Raw genomic sequence first — 22794 nt, 5'->3', positions numbered from 1 at the left:
ATGTTGCTGCTTAGTTTAAACCAAACCAGGAAAGAAAACGCCTCTGCACTCAATTAGATAGACATACAACCAATCCGAGCAATGGAGTAAGTGAAGTATGTTGAGCGAGTGGGAAGTTCGGATCATTTTATGGCCTCGGATCTTTGAATCTCATTCAGTAAAATGAACAAATCTTTTTTTCCCCAAGTCATTTTGTTCATTTCAGCAGAGTATAATTAAAATGTCACATGTTCAATCACCCATCGCATCTAGTAATTATGCAAACGTTGATCACATTTGGAAGAAAAATAAATAAATTATGAGCTAATGCAGCCAAGGCCAAACTTTAAGAAAGAATTTATTTATTACTTGCTTTAGCTGGGTCTTCAGGCTATGCAGTCTGTTAGTTAACCTCACCTCCGAATCTGAGTTGTTCTTACTTTTGTCACTTCTCTTTTAGCACATCTGTTCACTGGAAAGATTAGTACACCTCTCCTGTCTTCAGGTTCGAGTCGTAGTTCAGTAGTCAACTCACAGCCCCATAGGCTGAATGCAGAAGATCCTGTACAGAACAGATGGTGTGCGCATTCATTTAAAGGAACACAATGACATTTTGGGACTTTATCTTATTCACCGTATCCCCTAGAGTTAGATACGTTCTTATCTTTGTGCGTACTATAACTCTGTCTGATGCGACCCCCCCCCCCCCCCCAGCCTATAGTTTAGCACAAAGACAAGAAGTAAATGGCTCCATCTAGCCTACTGCTCAATAAGTAACACAATAACACCAATGTTATCCTATTTACATGATGTGATATGGCTAGGAACTATCTCAATCTCATTCCTGCATAATAAGCAACTTTGCTGCCGTACCACGGGTGCAGTAGGTGCAATGATATTACACAGCACCTGAAAATAGGCTAACTTCCGTCAACATAACCAACCTGCAGTTTGCGCCATAGACCGTAAACGAGTAGCACAGAATGCGTGCTGGGGACTTTTTTCAGGCTGCGTAATATCATTGCGCCACTGCATCCATGGTACGGCAGCAAAGCTCCTTAATTATCATGCAGGAATGAGAGTATAGTCCCTGTAGACATATCGTCTTGAAAATCGCAACTTTTCATTTTATGTCGGTCTTAGTACACTATACACATCACAACATGTAAATATAGGAAAACATTGGTGTTGTTTTGTCACTTATTGAGCAGTAGGCTAGCTTTAGCGGTTTATTTTTTTACACTCTATGCGTTAATTACCTCGTCTTGCTGCTCTCTAGCGAGGAGTTATGGCATGCACGGAGATAAGAATGGTATGTAATTCCCTCTTAGGGATACGGTGAATAAGCTAAAGTCCTCAACAGTCGGCGTGTTCCTTAAAGGGTTACTTCAGCGATTAGCATATGTCTTTCTATCAGTAGAAACCCTGGAGTATATTCGAATGATTGTGCTCCCCCCTCTCATATCCCCCTGAGACGAGAGATTTGTTCATTTTATTTCTGGAAAAAATTACTCCGGTGACGCAAATATCGCCAATTTTCGTCATCGGTAAAACGCTTGGCCAGACGCTGAGACTACAGCCAGCAGAGGGAGCTATGGACCCTCTTTATATTAGGTGGCCTTAACTACTATGTACTAACATTGTAACTAATCATTTGATACAATGCACTTATTGTGTACATACATGTTTTTACATTGTACTTACATTTTCAAAATGACCTGCATGTAATTACATCAGTAATTAATTTCTGTAGTTACAATTGTAATTACACAATTGGCACTTCCCTTACACCTAACCCTACACTGTAAAAAAAACACGTAATTTTACGGTAATAGTCTGTATTTTTTACAGAATTTTCCTGTTTTTTCATTATACAGTGAAATGCCTGTTGTTTTACAGATATTTGCTGTAATTTATATTTTGACTATTAAATTTACGGGAATTCCTTGTATTTTGGTATTACATCAAATTTCCGTTTTTTAAGAGGAAATTTCTGTATTTTTACATAAGTTTGATTAATATTTTACAGATTTTTTCTGTAAAAATAGAAAACAGGAAATTAATGTATACTGTAAAAAAAAAACGTAATTTTACAGTAATAGTCTGTATTTTTTTTACAGAATTTTCCTGTTTTTTCTTTATACAGTGAAATGCCTGTTGTTTTACAGATATTTGCTGTAATTTATATTCTGACTATTAAATTTACGGGAATCCCTTGTATTTTGGTATTACATAAAATTTCCGTTTTTAAGAGGAAATTTCTGTATTTTTAAATAAGTTTGATTAATATTTTACAGATTTTTTCTGTAAAAATAGAAAAAAGGAAATTAATGTATACTGTAAAAAAAACGTAATTTTACAGTAATAGTCTGTTTTTTTACAGAATTTTCCTGTTTTTTCTTTATACAGTGAAATGCCTGTTGTTTTACAGATATTTGCTGTAATTTATATTTTGACTATTAAATTTACGGAAATTGCTTGTATTTTGGTATTACATAAAATTTCCGTTTTTTAAGAGGAAATTTCTGTATTTTTACATAAGTTTGATTTATATTTTACAGATTTTTTTCTGTAAAAATAGAAAAAAGGAAATTATAATGTATATATATATATATATATATATATATATATATATATATATATATATATATATATATATATATATATATATATATATATATATATAATTATATATTTAGTTTTTCACATAAACACTGGAATTGGCCTACATATGCAAATGTATCAACACTTCAGAAATAATATTTTTATATTATATAGTTTAATATTTGTATAATATTTTATAATTAATAAAACACATTTTAATACATTCAAAAATAATGTATATTTATATAACATTAATTAATAGATGAGTATATATGTAGCCTACCTTTTATAGAAATGAAAAAAAAAGTTTTATGGAATTTGTCTTTTAGTTTAATTATTTGCTTTTTAAATAGTTATAAGATTATTTAATAATATAATAATGTGTGTATGCACGTCATTTCGTGTTTGCGTAAAAGAGCTGGTAAATCGGGTAAATCAGTCTTTGAAGTTAACAGACTTCCATCACTACTGCAACTGATCACATCTTGTTCCGCTTGTCAAAACTAAGCCTATGTCTGCTGCGTGTGGTGTTTTATTACACATTTATTTTCATAATATCGTAAAATAAAATAATATAATAACACTTTCTTACTTTAAGTACGATGATATTTAAATGACAGTCATAAAGATTTTAAATATTCGAACCGAAGGAATTCCCGCCTTGGCGCAAGGATACATTCCCTTCTAAGCACTAAGCACACAGTGGGGCAACTGCGCGTGCGACAGGATTCACTTCACTTGACCTTCAGCTTTGCCGTGGCCCGTCAATCTTGGATGATGTGAGGCGCAAATAAACAGGTAAAGTGCATGTATTTTAATTTAAAAAAAAAAATGTTTTACCGCTTTGAATCGTGTTGACTGTGTTTATATTAAACTTGGGCTCAGCCCGTTAACGTAATGATTTAAATTCTTTATAATGTTTAAACTTTATAATGTTAAGGCTTCAGGTGATGGTACCGTGTAACGTTATTTTTGTATCTTAACTTACTTTATAGTTTTAGCTTTCTGTTGCATTTTGTTACCAAATGCTATTTTTCCGTCGTCTAAAAGCTCAAAAATGCCGTCGACGAAATAGGGCGATTTTTTTTTTTTTTCCCCGTCGACGGCTGTTTGGCAATAAGTTTCAATAATAACCAACTGCAGAACCGCAGAACCCATATACGTCACTCACAACGCTCTGAGGACAACAGCGCCATGCCACAGTCTCATGCCGGAAGTGGGCGGAGTTCACGAAAACTAAACAATCGGCACGGCGGAAGAAGAGAACACGGTAAACAGCTGTTTTGTGTTGTGGTTTTAATCTATCAAGTTTATTTGTGTTGTGTATTTGATCCATCGTTGTTGTATTAACACTTTATACAGAACGTGGCTCTATTTTTTTCTGATGTGCTCTGCTTTACGATGTCTTTCGCGTCTGTTGATATGGTCTTGGTTTAAGTAACATAATTGTTTGTGATTTTATTTTGTTGTTGGCGCCGTATTTTTTATTTGCTTTTATCTGATACTGACCAGTGTTTTATTTTTTCCCCCCCCACTAATTTATTGAGGCAATTCGATTTGGAGAGGATCAGCTTTACTTCATGTACATCAATGCAAGACATTCTGCAACAGTTTCTACTGACCAGTGTTTTAAACTGACCAGATGGCACAGTACACCTTCAAATTCACTTCAAAAAGCAGCTGTCCATGAAGGTTTTGAGTTATTTGTTTATACACAGTAGCAAGAAATAGTATTTATTTGTTGTCCCTTTTGAATTAGTTGGTTATAAAGTTTCAAGTGTATAATATATATATATATATATATATATATATATATATATATATATATATATATATATATATATATATATATATAGTGCTTAAGCTAACAAAATGCAAACACTATTTCATGTGTTTGAATGTGTCCCATTAAAATTAAATTAAGTACACAACCAAGCATTATATATATCTGTTTGATTTTGTTGCAGTAAATTGACAATCAGAATGTCACCCAGGATAATGGAAGCTGATCAAAAACAAGGTTAGTTTTAAAAGGCTCTAATAAAGACATAAGCTACTTATACAGATAGTGTGTTGTTATATGTCACATTTTCCAGGAATGTTCTTCTATTCTATAATGTTCGATTGTTTTAGACTGTTCCACAACAGTTGGATGGCTCTATTGACAGTAGGATCTTCATGTTAATGGTAAGAAAAAGAAGGAAAAGGTAATTTTTTTTTTAAATACAAGCTTCCCTTCATTAGGATAAAAAACATGAGGGCTTTTCACACTTGAAATAGTAAACTCCGGGTATACAGAATCTTGGGTTATCTTGCTTCATGTTTCACACTGATCATCATTTACCTGAGATGAACAATTAATCCTGGGTATTCATACACTAACATATGTGCAGTATCAGGGTCACTGACAGACACTGCACTGCACACAATATGTTTTCATAAATGCTCAAGCTTTGCATGTCCTTGTATTACAAGTTTTTCCTGAATGGACATTTCAGACTATACAATAATTTAAATGGTCTCTTCTTCGCTGCAATTGCGTTTTCTGTTTGCATTTGATGTTTTTCCTCTTCAATGCTGACTTTATTATTTATATAGAGTGCACAGTGTTTCAGTGACTGTCCAAAGCACGTAAATATAAAAGTGTGAAATGTTACTTTACCCGAGGTTAAAAGTGTGTTTAGAATGACGATAAGCTCAGTGTGAGAAGCCCTATGAAGTGCTTGCCTTTAATTTCTGTATACACTTTGAACTGAAAATGGTTAATTAATTTGATTGTGACAGGGTATCATTTATGTCAGAAATTTAGACATGAGAAACTGAATTTCACAACTTTATTATACATGCTACATCCTGACTTAAACACACGATATTGTTAAAACACTATCAACATTTCATCCTATTTTTTGTACCCTTGTCTCATGAAGGAGCCACGGATCACAGAAGACCTCTGCACTGCAGTGCAAAGACTCTGGAACAACCAAAAGTTTTCAACAGTTTAGTGGAAGAGCCCTGATTTCTGAAATGTGAAAGTGGAAGACTAGGAAACAGCCCTTCAACTTTCACAGGCTGAATGGTTGACCGACAACTGGCCAAAGAGACAGTTGTCAATGTTTATAGAGGTTACATTTATTTTAGATTTAATTTGTCATGTACCTGCTGTGCAATAACTTTCAACTTAGTTCAATTTATTCCCCTTGGTCTGATTGTGTATTTTTTTAAAGCAAACCCAAGCTAGTATATGATGCCTTTGCTACTTAAGGGGATTTTTAAGGAACATTTTATAAAATTAAACAATTTCTGTGTGTTTTGGGGTTTGATTAATCTGAATCATGCATAACAGTGTAGAATTGTGTAATATATATTATCTACTATGAATAAAAGGTTTATTCTGAGATGCTTGAGTAAAAAACAAATATATTGTGTCATAAAAATAAATGTTCAAATGCTCAATCTTTGTTTTCATTTTTTGTGTGTTAAGATTTATGTTCAGTTTATCTAATATAATATTTAAGACATAATATAAATAAATAAAAAATAATAGCAACTTTTTACTTTAAAAACGTTACAATGTTTTTTTTTATAAATACATTATTTAACGTAAATTATTTTATTTTGTATTAATATCCAGTATTGTTTATTTTAAAACATATTTATATGATTTAACTATGAGTGAGTATATCTATCTAGCCTATCTATCATCTCTCTATCTATCTTCAATTAGAACTTATTAATTAAATACTTGACATTATTAACATCGTTTAAACTTTGGGCTTGAAACGCTCCAAATAGAGCAATGTTTGCGAAGATAAATCAGCTCCGCCCACTTCCGGCATGAGACTGTGGCGTGGCGCTGTTGTCGCCCTCAGACTGTTGTGAGTGACGTATATGGGTTCTGCGGTTCTGCAGTTAGACCTGTCTCATAAGTTTACCTCAGGTGAAAAACGGCATTTTTTAAGCTTAGACGACGCATACATCCGACTATATAACTTACAAGTAGTCAGTTGTAGACGTCGTCTAAGCTCAAAAATGCAGTTTTTCACCTAAGGGAAAAATTATTTGACAAAAAGCCGTCAACGGAAAAAATCTCGCTGTTTCGTCGACATGTCCCATACACTTAACGTTAACTTACACGCTTGTTTTTGTCTCTCCCTGCAGATAAGTTGAGAGCTGCCAGAGTCAAGATCAGGAAGAAAGGTGATCGTTGTTGCAGCATGTAAATATGTTTGCAGATTACACTTGTAAATAGTTGTAGTGTTTCAGTGAAAACTCTAAAAGGTTATGTAACGTTAACATCAAGCACTACACAGAAATGAGGCACATTACCTAACTTATATGCATGTTGCATGTCATGCTTCAGAAATTACAGCGCGTAGGCAGTCATCTTCATCAATAAGTCTCTGAAAAAATACTATGGCTGCATGGATCTGCTTGGTTACAAATATTCTTAAAATATCTTCCTTTGTGTTCAGGAATAATTAATGACTGAATTTTTGTATTAACTAACCCTTAATAAGAAAATAAGCAATCAATTCTTTGTTTATATGATTTTACCGGATGTGTATTACTCTTGCAAAAATATATTACTCAACATGAGTCTTGTATTGTGTGCTTTATTAAGGTCAAAGTGATGTCTGATAGCCCTTCAAGCAACTCAAATGCAGCCTGTGGCATTCTTGATAGAATGTCCCTTTCTGGTGAGTACATGGTGTACTATATAGTAATTTTTGGGAAATTATGATGTCATAATACATTTATTGTATTAATTTATACAATATACATTCATTGCATTTATATGTAAAGAATTTGTAGAGTCCGCATCCTCACACTCACACGCGCATCCTCACAAACACGTGCATCCTCACATACACTCACACGCGCATCCTCACATACACTCACACGCGCATCCTCACATACACTCACACGCGCATCCTCACATACACTCACACGCGCATCCTCACATACACTCACACGCGCATCCTCACATACGCTCAAACGCGCATCCTCACATACGCTCACACGCGCATCCTCACATACGCTCACACGCGCATCCTCACATACGCTCACACGCGCATCCTCACATACGCTCACACGCGCATCCTCACATACGCTCACACGCGCATCCTCACATACGCTCACACGCGCATCCTCACATACGCTCACACGCGCATCCTCACATACGCTCACACGCGCATCCTCACATACGCTCACACGCGCATCCTCACATACGCTCACACGCGCATCCTCACATAACGCTCACACGCGCATCCTCACATACACTCACACGCGCATCCTCACATACACTCACACGCGCATCCTCACATACACTCTCACGTGCATCCTCACATACACTCTCACGCGCATCCTCACATACGCTCTCACGCGCATCCTCACATACGCTCACACGCGCATCCTCACATAACGCTCACACGCGCATCCTCACATACACTCACACGCGCATCCTCACATACACTCTCACGCGCATCCTCACATACACTCTCACGCGCATCCTCACATACACTCTCACGCGCATCCTCACATACACTCTCACGCGCATCCTCACATACACTCTCACGCGCATCCTCACATACACTCTCTCACGCGCATCCTCACATACACTCTCTCACGCGCATCCTCACATACACTCTCTCACGCGCATCCTCACATACACTCTCTCACGCGCATCCTCACATACACACTCACACGCGCATCCTCACACGCGCATCCTCACATACACACTCACGCGCATCCTCACATACACACTCACACGCGCATCCTCACATACACGCACATACACACTCACACGCGCATCCTCACATACACACTCACGCGCATCCTCACATACACACTCACGCGCATCCTCACATACACACTCACGCGCATCCTCACATACACACTCACGCGCATCCTCACATACACTCAAACGCGCATCCTCACATACACTCAAACGCGCATCCTCACATACACACTCATGCGCATCCTCACATACACACTCAGGCGCATCCTCACATACACACTCACGCGCATCCTCACATACACACTCACGCGCATCCTCACATACACACTCACGCGCATCCTCACTTACACTCACGCGCATCCTCACTTAAACTCACGCGCATCCACACTTAGACTCTTGCATCCTCGCATACACTCTCACGCGCATCCTCACTCAGACTCGCACATCCTCACTTAGACTCACGCGCGCATCCACACTTAGACTCTTGCATCCTCGCATACACTCTCACGCGCATCCTCACTTAGACTCGCACATCCTCACTTAGACTCACATGCATCCTCACTTACACTGACGCGCGGATCCTCACTTACACTCACGCGCATCCTCACATACACTCACACGCACATCCTCACTTACACTCACGCGCATCCTCACTTAGACTCACGCGCATCCTCACTTAGACTCACGCGCGCATCCACACTTAGACTCTTGCATCCTCGCATACACTCTCACACGCATCCTCACTTAGACTCGCACATCCTCACTTAGACTCAAGCGCGCATCCACACTTAGACTCTTGCATCCTCGCATACACTCTCATGCGCATCCTCACTTAGACTCGCACATCCTCACTTAGACTCACATGCATCCTCACTTACACTGACGCGCGGATCCTTACTTACACTCACGCGCATCCTCACATACACTCACACGCGCATCCTCACTTACTCTCATACGCATCCTCACATACACTCACACGCGCATCCTCACTTACTCTCATACGCATCCTCACTTACACTCACGCGCATCTTCACTTACACTCATGCGCATCCTCGCAAACACTCTCACACGCATCCTCACTTAGACTCGCACATCCTCACTTAGACTCAAGCGCGCATCCACACTTAGACTCTTGCATCCTCGCATACACTCTCACGCGCATCCTCACTTAGACTCGCACATCCTCACTTAGACTCACATGCATCCTCACTTACACTCACGCGCATCCTCACATACACTCACACGCGCATCCTCACTCTCATACGCATCCTCACATACACTCACACGCGCATCCTCACTTACTCTCATACGCATCCTCACATACACTCACACGCGCATCCTCACTTACTCTCACACGCATCCTCACTTAGACTCGCACATCCTCACTTAGACTCAAGCGCGCATCCACACTTAGACTCTTGCATCCTCGCATACACTCTCATGCGCATCCTCACTTAGACTCGCACATCCTCACTTAGACTCACATGCATCCTCACTTACACTGACGCGCGGATCCTTACTTACACTCACGCGCATCCTCACATACACTCACACGCGCATCCTCACTTACTCTCATACGCATCCTCACATACACTCACACGCGCATCCTCACTTACTCTCATACGCATCCTCACTTACACTCACGCGCATCTTCACTTACACTCATGCGCATCCTCGCAAACACTCTCACACGCATCCTCACTTAGACTTGCACATCCTCACTTAGACTCAAGCGCGCATCCACACTTAGACTCTTGCATCCTCGCATACACTCTCACGCGTATCCTCACTTAGACTCGCACATCCTCACTTAGACTCACATGCATCCTCACTTACACTCACGCGCATCCTCACATACACTCACACGCGCATCCTCACTCTCATACGCATCCTCACATACACTCACACGCGCATCCTCACTTACTCTCATACGCATCCTCACATACACTCACACGCGCATCCTCACTTACTCTCACACGCATCCTCACATACACTCATGAGCATCCTCACTTACTCACGCGCATCCTCACTTACACTCACACGCATCCTCACTTACACTCACACGCGCATCCTCACTTAGACTCGCGCATCCTCACTTACACTTACGCACATCCTCACTTACACTCACGCGCATCCTCACTTACACTCATACGCATCCTCACTTACTCACGCGCATCCTCACTTACTCACGCACATCCTCACTTACACTCACGCGCATCCTCACTTAGACTCACGCGCATCTTCACTTATGCTGCGTTCACACCGCACGCGAATGACGCGAATATATCGCGGTATTCGCGCGAAGATGGACGCGTGAACAATTTGAATCCATTCGCGCGTGAAATTCGCTTCATTCGCGTGTGACATTCACTACACAACAGACGTGAATTTGCGTCATGGGAGGGGGTTCTGCCAGGCAGCGGCAGTCGGCAGAAGGACTAGCCGAGTTAAGGCTGCTCACACCGAGGTTGATGAGCGCTGAGCTCCGGTGATCGCCTGGGTCTCACACCTCCGAAAACACCAGATCAAATTTTCAAATAGGAGCTCTCTTAATAAATAAATCACATATTTGAGCTTTAAACAACTACATTCTCGCCTGAACAACTATTAAAACTACATTTTGTGACACAATACAGTAGTATTTTTAAATTACTCTGGCCTCAGGGTTTCCCCAATGGGTTTCCCATCCGTCACTTCACCACGTGACAGCAGTAAGCAGGCTCCTCATTGGTTAACGCGGCACGAATATCCACCAAAGTTCAGATTTTTCAACTTGAGCGATTCGCGCGAATCACGCGTTCAAAACGCTCAATTCGCGTGATCATTGCCGCGTCATTCGCGCCGCAGAATGCCTATTCGCGTCGCTGCATTGACTTAACATCGAAATCACTCGTGCGAATTGCGTCATTCGCGTGCGGTGTGAACGCAGCATTAAGGGGGTCGCACACCGGACGCGGCGCTCGGCGGCGCGCCACGTCTTTAAAATTCGAACACATTGTTTTCAATGTGTGTACGCACACCGGTGGCGTCATTCAGCCTTCTAAATCCTGCCGCGCCACAGAGCGCCATTTCAAGGCTTTATATTAAAAGTATATTATCGTTAAGGTATACTGATTTCAACCTTTGCTACAAGACAAATTTGTTTTACATTCTGAGTTCAGCAGCTTGAATAAAGTCTAAACATATTTTGGGGAAATGTATAATAAACGTAGCCTTTTAAAATGTGCGCGTCTGGTGTGCGATACCTGAGACGCTGCGCGGCGCGCCGCCGAGCTCCGCGTCCGGTGTGCGACCCCCTTTAGACTCACGCGCATCCTCACATACACTGACATGTGCATCCTCACTTAGACTCGCGCATCCTCACTTACACTCATACGCATCCTCACTTACTCACGCGCATCCTCACTTACACTCACGCGCATCCTCACTTACACTCACACGCATCCTCACTTACACTCACACGCATCCTCACATACACTCACATGCGCATCCTCACTTAGACTCGCGCATCCTCACATACACTCAATGATTTATTACTGAGGTTTCTTTTCTCTCACAGATGCCTTTTCAAGATAAACCCTGAGACGGGATCAAAAGTCGAGATAGAAGAACACGTCAAGAAAGGAACTGGCAGTCAGTCTAAAGGTTCTTTCGTTGATGAGCAGAATTATGGATGGATGGAGTAAAAACTTTCGTAAGCGTGTCAAATCTCTCTTTATTACCATAGAGAAATTCTTGAGTGTTACAGACTTTTTCGTGATTTAATTATTTTATTTTCATGACTCATCTGTTGATGAGACAAATCCACTTTTTCGTCATATATGTGTATAACAAATTGCTATTGTACAATATCTTACATTGTTGCAGTTATTATAAAAAAAAATTGTATTGTTGTAGTTATGAACTAATTGTTATATTGTTAAAGTGTTGAAGTCATGAACTAATTTTATTATTGGTATGCTGCTTTGTTTTTTTAATATTTTTGCAGTTATGATATAACTTTGTATATATAATGTGGTCATTATGAACAAACTATATTGTGATCACATTACTATTTTAAAACAACTTTAAAGTTCAATTTTTAAAATAAAAACTACAAAAACAATCTTTTGCACTCTAGGGTGGTTATTTGAGTTGTAGTAATGTCCAATCTAATTGGTAATTTCATGGTTTTTACATAATTTTCCACAATTTGTAATCCTTATTTTTTTACATAATTTTCTTGTTTAAATATAGAAACTCATATAAATGACAGATAAAACCTGTATTTTGAACTATGGAAAATTACTGTAATTTTACGTGTCGGTTATTTTACAGTTTTTTTCTGGCGCCCCAGCTGCCGGAATATTTCCGTTTTTTTACGGGTTGGTTATTTTCTGTTATTTTACAGTTTTTTTCTGGCGCCCCAGCTGCCGGAATATTTCCGTTTTTTTACGGGTTGGTTATTTTCTGTTATTTTACAGTTTTTTTCTGGCGCCCCAGCTGCCGGAATATTTCCGTTTTTTTACGTGTTGGTTATTTTCTGTTATTTTACAGTTTTTTTCTGGCGCCCCAGCTGCCGGAATATTTCCGTTTTTTTACGTGTTGGTTATTTTCTGTTATTTTACAGTTTTTTTCTGGCGCCCCAGCTGCCGGAATATTTCCGTTTTTTTACGTGTTGGTTATTTTCTGTTATTTTACAGTTTTTTTCTGGCGCCCCAGCTGCCGGAATATTTCCGTTTTTTTACGGGTATTTTTTTTACAGTGTACCCTTAAACTGACCCACACACCTCCACACCTGTCCCTAACCCTACCCTTAAACTGACCCACACCACCACACCTGTCCCTAACTCTACCCTTAAACTTACCCACACCACCACACCTGTCCCTAACTCTACCCTTAAACTGACCCACACCACCACACCTGTCCCTAACTCTACCCTTAAACTGATCCATACACCACACCTGTCCCTAACCCTACCCTTAAACTGACCCACACCACCAGACCTGTCCCTAACTCTACCCTTAAACTGACCCACACTACCACACCTGTCCCTAACTCTACCCTTAAACTGACCCACAGCACCACACCTGTCCCTAACCCTACCCTTAAACTGACCAACACCACCACACCTGTCCCTAACTCTACCCTTAAACTGACCCACACCACCACACCTGTCCCTAACTCTACCCTTAAACTTACCCACACCACCACACCTGTCCCTAACTCTACCCTTAAACTGACCCACACCACCACACCTGTCCCTAACTCTACCCTTAAACTGACCCACACCACCACACCTGTCCCTAACCCTACCCTTAAACTGACCCACACCACCAGACCTGTCCCTAACTCTACCCTTAAACTGACCCACACTACCACACCTGTCCCTAACTCTACCCTTAAACTGACCCACAGCACCACACCTGTCCCTAACTCTACCCTTAAACTGACCCACAGCACCACACCTGTCCCTAACCCTACCCTTAAACTGACCAACACCACCACACCTGTCCCTAACTCTACCCTTAAACTGACCCACACCACCACACCTGTCCCTAACTCTACCCTTAAACTTACCCACACCACCACACCTGTCCCTAACTCTACCCTTAAACTGACCCACACCACCACACCTGTCCCTAACTCTACCCTTAAACTGACCCACACCACCACACCTGTCCCTAACTCTACCCTTAAACTGACCCACACCACCACACCTGTCCCTAACCCTACCCTTAAACTGACCCACACCACCACACCTGTCCCTAACTCTACCCGTATCCCACTTCAATATCAACAAAGGTGTTTTGCTATATAATATAAACACAATAAGTACATTGTACTTACTTTTTGATGTAAGTACATAGTAGTTAAGGCCACCTAATACAAAGTGAGCTATTTCCGAATGTTTTTAACTTGCACATGGGGGATGGGGCATTCATGGAAACGGTGCGGCCGGCGGAGCAAAGTGAGTATTTTATCTTCTCAAGTTAATTCCTATAAAAGTTAATATTCCAAAGGCATGAACTGAAATCGCGCCAGACTGAACATGCGCTGAGGACTACTGCCATGAGCGTGGACACATTTACTTCAGCTCTCATCACGAGAGCTCATTCAGCTCATCAGGATGCGTGTAAAGCTCCTGCTGCGTGTGTGCTGACTCTTCCTCAGCGGCTAAATCATATACTGAACAGACGTGTTCAGTTTTTAATTGTAGTGTCTGTTCTCTAACTGAACTGAATTTATGAAGATGAACAGGTGGTTGGAAAGTGAAAGTGATTCAGTAGGTGGCTTTGGGAGTGGCCTCACGGAGCATTATGGGAATTGTAGTTTTTCATCCCCATGAGACAACACACACATTTTCTGTCTTTTCTCAGTCTAGAAGGCACCAAATTCAAAAATAATTTCACATTTCTTCTACATTAATGACCCAGTTTAAATACAGATTCATCTTCCCAGCACTGAAGTACCCCTTTAACAAAATGTATTGCTCTCTTTTATAGGACTTATACATTTATATTTTCAATATAATTTATAGGACACAAATTACTTACTAACACAATCATAATTTTTGAGAGAAATAGTAATGGTGGATTCATAGAGAAACAAGTTCCCCATTTAGGATTACAATAAATTCAACCCTAGAGGCAAGCGCTCTTTAGTGACGCTGCTGATTACATTACTGTTGATCATCTGTCCTGTCATTATAGTATAAAGCCCACCCTGACAATTTGATTGGTCTTAACTGCTCTGGTTCGAGTTGTTCCAAAACGGATCGCCATAGAACATGAACTGCAGCACAAACCTGTTAAGTTTCCATCTTAAAACCAAAATAATGTGAACACGTTATGGGCACATAACGCACCTGCTGCACTATTTCAATCACTAAAAACAACGGGACGTTTTTAAAAAGCTTTACATGAAAAACATGTCTATGGAGGTGGTCTATGGTCACCACCTCAAATAGCATACACAGAGAAGTCCAAATTAAACAATCCCCCATTGTAAGTACACACTGATGGCCTAAGACACGAAACGAGCGGTTTGTGTGAGAAAATGAACAGTATTTATATCATTTTTACCTCTTTTACACCACAGGAAATACGCACGCACGTGCGCCCTCGGATCAGTCGGACGTAGTGGTGGACAAGAGGTGCTCTTTGAGGTGGTGACCATAGAGCTGCATTATGTGAGGCACAGACAAGAACGGTTTGACCTAAAATGATCAAAATTGAAACTACTGGGGAAACAAACACTCCTACATCTCGGATGCCCATGAGGTAAGCTAAAACATATATTAATTTAATTTCAAAGTGAGCTATCCCTTAAGCAAAATTTAACTCTAATCTAGGATTTGTCGCCATGGGTTTTATTTTAAATCGAGTACTTGATTTTAAACAGATTTTATGCAGTAAAACTGTTATAGAGCTGATCAAGCAGACGGAGAGTGAACTGACAACTTCTTTTAAACCAGTACAGTGCCGTAATGTACTAAAACAGGGATATTAAAAGATCAAATTCAGTTTACACCTTTTTGATTATGCATAAAGGCGAGTAGATGAAACCCGGGATATGAACGCAGCGTTTTATTTATAATGGGTTTCGATGGGGAAAACACCTAGCGAGAAACGTTGTGTTACACTAATATTCTGTGTTCATTTGCTTTCCTGCAAAAGTGTGCAACACCAATAAGGCGTATATTGAATTTGGTATTTTAATATCACTGTCTCATTGCATTAATATGACTGCAAACCTGGTAAAAATGACTGGCGGGCAATGGAGCCTTGTTTTGCCCTCCAGGGGGGCGTTCCTATGAGCGTGTGACGACATGTAAAAAAACTATGGATACGGAAGTAATGTAAACTGCAATTCCCAAATTGGCCATTAGGGACAGACTCCAGAAGGGAGTAGAATCTCATTGAGCCCCATGTTAAAATTCCCAACTTTATAACAGGAAAAAAAACATGTTTACAGCCTGGTACAAATTGTGGTTTTGATCTATAGGGTTCATTTTGTCCTTCATTAAACTATGAGGGGGGTAAATTTGTTTATAACTCATTTGTTTACATTATATAAAGCTTTAAAGTTCTGCATAATTAAGGGTGTGGTTACCTTGAGTGACAGGTGGATAGCCATTTATCCACCTTCTAGAGACAGTCACATAAGCTCCACCCATATCTTTGCCCATTTTCTGTTTTCCAGGAGTGACACACAATGACGTGCTAGCAAGATGGCAATGGCCAGCTCATCTCTACTTTACGCTTCAGAACGGCTTATCGCAATCCTATGGGTGACGTCACAGACACTACATCCATTTTTTTTAACAGCCTATGCTACACACTCAGTAATAAGAAAAATGATGCAGACATATAGTACAAAGAGAGAAATAAAAACTTTAATTAATCGATCGGTGATGAAAATACAAACAAAACAAAACTTCAGTCCCATTCCTGGATAACCATATCAGAATGTGCTGAGAAGAAAGAATAATGGGCCATTGCCTTTTGGTCCTTGTTATAGTTGTGTGCTGTTTACTACCATGGCTTTTCGGTGGTGTAGACTGATGTACAGAAACCAAGGGACTTGTGGAAAGGGCTTCTAGGTAAAATTTGTAGATATGAGACACAGATCTATTAAAAAAACCCAACATAAATACAAATGATCAGGCCAAAACGTTGTCAGAGACCAGTGCTTTATTCCTGGGTCTCCATGCTTTCATCTTCCCCTTCTCCTCCTTCCTCCAACGCTTCATCCTCCTCTTCCTTGCGCTCTGGGGGTTTCTCATAGGCTTTTTCAGATGGGGTAATGATCACGCCATCCCATGTAGACATCTCGGTGGTGAGATCTGCAGATGAGTAGCACAAACCATTGGTTTAGTGATACAGAGAGATGTTGGAACTTCATACATCAATTTAATCTGGAATAAACCTCAAACACTCACAACTAGCATCTCCTTCAAGGCCCAAGATCTTGCGGTACCCTCCATGAGAGATAACTCTCACCAGTGTCTGGGCAGTGAAACACACCATGTCCTGCAGAAACAAATTAATCAGATTATCTGTTTTTAACATTAAAATGGTGTATTACCTGCTGAATGAAATCTGCATTACCTGCTGCTCCAGTGTCATGACAGTGTGAACACGGAAGTTTCCGCTTTCACACGGGTCAGTGATTCCTACAGAACCAGGAAGGAAAAGACCAGCAGCGAGCATCTGAAGACAGCGCCTGCAATAAAGATGATCATTTTACCCCAAGATTCAAAAGAAGTCTGATGCCAATAACAAGCATTGGTTAACAACAAACAGGAAGTTCTGACTTACCTGTAAGCAACATTGAGAGGCAAAGGCTGCCTAGAGGGGTTGTTCATGACAGCAGAGTGTCCCTGTGAAAAGAGCAACAATACAGCGGTCAAATCAACTGGTGTAGACTATAAAACTTAGTTAGACTATGATAATGATGCCCACCAGCAGATCCAGAATCCAGGGAGTGAGAGGCTCAAATCCAGGGAATCGGACACGAATATCTTTCAGCAAGCGGATCAAAACTTTCACACTGAATCAACATAGAACCAGATAAGGTCACAAAACACATTTGATTAAATAGTCATCACTTACTCCCCATTAAGTTCTTGCAAACATGTATCAGTTCCTTCTGTTGAACAAAGACAATGATATTTTACAGAATGTCGGTAATCAAACAGTTGACGATACCCATTGACTTCCATAGTAGGAAAAAAAATAATCTTTGGCTACCGTCAACTGTTTGATTACCAAAATTCCAAAAAAATCTTGGGTTCAACAGAAGAAACTCATACACATTCTTTAAAATATCATCTGTGTTCAGTAGACAAAATGAATACAGGTTTAGAACACAGTAAATGACAATTTCTGGGTAAACTCTTTACATCCACTAAGAGATACAACTGTTCTTACGTTGACTGAGAAGCATTCTCCTCAAACCAGCGAGCGTGGCGAATGGCTGCCAGAGCACTTTGCAGAACCTTGATGTCCACTACAAAAGGAATAGGAAGGAAGTGCTGTTAAAATTCTGGCTGATACAAATTATTTGTTATGGCCAATAATTGATTCATCTCTGATGTAGAAGGGACAGTTTACCCAATAATGAAAATGTTATTTACTCACACAGAAAAACAGAGGTTTGACAACTTAAGGGTGAGATGACAATTTTTATTTTTGGGTGAATCATCCCTTTAAAATGTATGTAGTCTAAGTAAACAAAACCATTACCTGGGCATTTCTACAATAGATATTTATTTTGAGATCTGGTAAATATTTCAGTCAACATTGTTAAATTATTATTTTAGCATTGGACGATAGCAAAGGTAATCACAGTAAAGTGTGTACAATTAAATATGCAATATTGAGAGTTTTTTTTTTTTTTACAAAAACATGTTAAATAGTGACTTACAGTGGAGCTCTGGGTCCAGTTTGCGCAGGTTGGGTGGAACCGTGGTGATGAGGATTTTCACCGTGGCATCAGCAGAGCTGATCTCAAAACCAGTCTCATTGGTCAGCATTGACAGCACTGAAAAAAAGAGGCACATAATTGAAAATGCAGTCAAAGGAGAAATGATTTCACTAATTTTTAATACAAGTAAGGGATTTCTTTCTGCTCTGATTGGCCTGCCAGATTAAAACCAATACTCACCCTCAGCAGGGTCCTGTGTACGCAGTGTCTCAACGACTTTGTTTCCCAAAGCAGCGACAGCTTCCACTAAAACACACACACACACAAAAAGATTATCAATAAACCAAGCACGTGGGCTAGAAGTGACCAACATATTTACACAACTAAACAGAACAGAACACATGAAATGAGACTTACAGGTAGGTAAGATCTTCAGGATAACCACAAGGTCGGCAACATTGTGTCCTGTCGTCATGGTGCCCTTTTTATACGATCCCACTTGTCTTACCTCCTCAATTTGCTGCAGATGGGATTGTAAGACACTAAGCATTTAGTACTACAAAAGTAATATTGGGGGTAATGAATATTGACTTTTTGAAAATGCCATCTTACCACTTCAAAGTTTCCAGGTGCCACGATTAGGTTGTCAATGACATTGTTAATCTTAGTGACCAAGGACAAAATGGAGGCCTGTGACAGACAGAATAAACATAAAATAAAAAAAATTAAAATAAATATGGCGGATGAGGATCATTTGGTGATCTATGGTTTAACCTGCTTAGGAAGTAGGGGTGTTAAAATTAATCCTTTCTACAATGGGGGCATGGACGTTTATGCATCGATGCAGTAATAAGTCTGTAATTGATTACAGCCTAGTGACATTTCGCTGCCGTCATTTGTCGCTAGCATAAAATAGCGTAGGGAGGAGAAACACAAAAGCAAGTAATATAAAAATGCACCCACTATTTCAGCATTTATGTGTGTGCATGTTATTTAACTTAAACACACTACTTGACAGTTACATACACTTAGTATTTACTAGTGTATATAATTTCTGAATCCTCCTATTATTATAATGATTCTTTCCAGTAGTAATGATATTTAATCAAGAGAACCACCGATTGTTTCTTTTCTAAAGTGTGTATTTAGTCTCTGAGGAGTGACCGAGGGTCTGGCCTAGAGATGCGTGATGTGTCAATAAGCACTTGATAGCAACATGTTGTCGTGGGTTTGGATTTGGATGGACACACTCCTAACATGCCAGAGATGCAGTAACAGTGTTTGCTCGCTTAGCCCGGCTTCTAGATACAAAATATGGATTTGTCTTTCACTTTTATTTATTCATGTAATGCTTCCTTTTAGTAAAACACTAAAGAATCAAGATGAATATTGCCTGTACCTCTCACTGAGAAAAGGCATATGCTATCAGTATGTTTTTGGAAAGAACTCAAGCTCGAGACTGTGTATCTGTGCCATATTTAGTGCAACAGATCAGTATTGGAGATACTTAGGATTACGGGCATCCTAAGAGATAAGTGGACTTCTTGTTCTGGGCAAGCCGGTGCCTGCTCCAGACCTGGAAGGTCACTACGCGCCTAATTCCTGGGTGAAAGCGTCAAGAAGTGACCTGTGGACATGGGAACCTGATTAACTGACATGGTGTGGAAATTTACCATGACTGTTCATTTTATCTGAGCCAATCAGAATCATCCACCTTGCAGTAATGACGTGGATAGACATTAAAAACAGTATAACTGTTGGAACAATTGTATGTACGGGACAGAACGAAACGGGTAGAGAGGGAGCACTGCCTACAAACTGGCTTCTGCTGATGAAACTGCAGTGCAAACTATTCTTCAGTAAATGTCTAATTAATTACACTCCTGATTCTTGGTCTTCATTCTTCACTGCTGGTCTTGGGTCATAAACTACGGCATTCAGACTTTTGTTTGACTACATTCAGGAAGTGTATTTTCTTGGAGCAGATCAAATAAAAAGGAAGTCCATATATTCTTGTATTCATTGATGAAAATTGTGTCATGCACAGTACTAACATTGCAGCAATACATCATGATTAAAATAGTAAAAAATGTTTACAAGCATGTGCTTACAAATTACACATACAAGTTACAAAACTTGGGTGTGCTGACCCTCGCGTACACATATAACGTGAAGTACACTATGGTCTTTAGTCATTTAACCTAACAGAAAATGATTGTACCTGTTCAGAAGGGTTAGGAGAGAGGTCTTGGTTTCTCTTCAACAGACACTCACTGAAAGCAGTCTCATCAGGAGCCGGCTTCACACGAGGAAAAGCCATCTCACACTGTAACAAGCAATTTATTAGCTGGAGGTTTTAAGGCTTAGTTTTACAAAGCAAAGAATGAATATAAAATGCACTTACAACATAGAAGTCAAATGGTATGTGAGGGACAAATGGCCGATACCTGAGAAAACAGAAGACAAACAAGAATGTTATACAAACGTCAACAAATTATATATAAAAAAAAAAAAAAATGATTATATATATATATAAACCTCACCCTTGGACCAAACCTCCGCGCGAGCCGAACCGGCCACCTCGGCCCCTGCCACGATCTCCTCTGAGAAAAACAAAAACACTCATTTTAGTAATTGAATTGCATGACAAAATATACACATGTCGCTCCTTTTAAAACAGTATATATATATATATATATATATATATATATATATATATATATATATATATATATATATATATATATATATATAAAAATTACCTCTTTAAAATATGTTAAAGAAGGTGACCTTCCAGCACACACACAAAAATAAACCACACGTAAAAAGGGGCAGCATTGTTCATGCGAATGGTCGGTTCTTCATTCATTCGTTTATGAATGAGTGAACAAACAAATTTCTTAATGGAATACATCGCGTTTTACAAACAACAAAATGAGAGGAATTACATCCAAATTCATCTTTAACCAATTTTAACGCACGCGCAAAATTAATAAATACATTATATTTCTTTCATCCATAAAATGCCCACCACGGCTAGCAGAGCAACATGCTAACAGGCACCGGGCTAGCATAGCATCAAATTAATACAAAAAATGGCTTCGTTTGATGAACCTCGGTTTGTAACTTTGGCAAGCAGTTGTTATTTTATATTTAACCAAAGATAAAAATCAGTTAATACCTCATTGCGTAAGACGTTTTGTCAGCTTAACAGGAACACGCTGATGAGAAATGCTCTGCTCTCGTCTGCAGCTCACCGCCGATCTGCGCTTGTCTCAACGGAAGTTATTTTTAATAATAAAAGTCCGGTATAACCGTCTATAATAAAAGTCCGGTATAACCGTCTATAATAAAAGTCCAACACAACAGTCTACCCTAGTGCTTTTTACGGTCTATGATCCCAGTAAAACAAAACGTCATATGTGGATAATGTGACAAATATCTATTTTCGTCGAGTTAGATTTAATGATTCATCAGTCCGCCAGACTCGAGCATCCGTCATGTTTGTAGTTTATTTTAACACTTTTTATCCGCGTTTGTTTTCCCCCCAATAACTTTTAACAAAATTAACACAATTGGTCTGGCTAGTACAGAATATGAAATTCTAAATCAGACAACAGACAACCATCGTAACATAAGAAACAAACTTAAAAATATAATAAAAGCCTATATAGGCTAAAGAAGGTTTCCCAGCAAGTTTAATATCCTCTCAGAGTACATAATTTTAAAGCATTTTTTTCTTCTTCATTAGATTCAATTAGGATAAGTAATGACAGAGTTCCTTGCAAAAAACATAGGCCTACAAGTTTGGAATTCCCCAATATTTCCAATATCCAGCAGTGTTTGCCAAGTCATATTGTTCATCTTTTGTAAGTAGCCCAAAAAAAAAAAAAAAAAAACACATTTCATCCCTTTGTTAATTCAGGTAAATATTCAAATTTAGGAAACAGACAGTAATGCAAGTCTTTCCAGAAGGCACAGGCAAATTTACAATCATAAAACATGTTCTGTTGTTTCAATATGATCATCACAAAAAGAGCAACTGTTAATCTCAAAACCAAAT

The 22794-nt window shown here is 39.4% G+C and overlaps 1 protein-coding gene and 2 long non-coding RNA genes across 4 annotated transcripts; 2 read left to right on the top strand and 1 right to left on the bottom strand.

Moving 5' to 3' along the window:
* Window positions 1-3303: 3303 nt before the first annotated feature.
* LOC137048514 (uncharacterized) lies at window positions 3304-11985 on the top strand. The gene is made up of 4 exons (XR_010899429.1): window positions 3304-3381; window positions 6742-6780; window positions 7205-7280; window positions 11880-11985. It is a non-coding gene; the product is annotated as an uncharacterized lncRNA (long non-coding RNA).
* Window positions 3721-6036, top strand: LOC137047673 (uncharacterized). 2 transcript variants are annotated; one of them, XR_010899224.1, is made up of 5 exons: window positions 3721-3853; window positions 4131-4275; window positions 4551-4603; window positions 4717-4770; window positions 5511-6036. It is a non-coding gene; the product is annotated as an uncharacterized lncRNA (long non-coding RNA). The 2 variants fall into 2 exon arrangements; XR_010899223.1 differs by having other exon boundaries at window positions 3721-4275.
* Window positions 11986-16676: 4691 nt separating the features above from the next.
* On the bottom strand, window positions 16677-22057 carry ilf2 (interleukin enhancer binding factor 2). Its single transcript, XM_067424998.1, has 14 exons — window positions 21913-22057; window positions 21275-21334; window positions 21136-21178; window positions 20953-21057; window positions 19344-19421; window positions 19149-19251; window positions 18972-19037; window positions 18732-18848; window positions 18236-18314; window positions 17768-17855; window positions 17624-17685; window positions 17414-17528; window positions 17245-17335; window positions 16677-17148 (listed from the first exon to the last, which is right to left on the bottom strand). Exons 1-14 carry the CDS (start codon window positions 21915-21917, stop codon window positions 16997-16999), a joined length of 1164 nt encoding a protein of 387 aa, XP_067281099.1. The 5' UTR covers window positions 21918-22057; the 3' UTR covers window positions 16677-16996.
* Window positions 22058-22794: the final 737 nt, after the last annotated feature.

Source organism: Pseudorasbora parva, chromosome 19 (assembly GCF_024679245.1).
Source record: "Pseudorasbora parva isolate DD20220531a chromosome 19, ASM2467924v1, whole genome shotgun sequence".
In the NCBI taxonomy this organism is placed as follows: Eukaryota; Metazoa; Chordata; class Actinopteri; order Cypriniformes; family Gobionidae; genus Pseudorasbora; species Pseudorasbora parva.
Note: the sequence above shows the minus strand (reverse complement) of the source record. Positions and strands in the feature narration are given on the sequence as shown.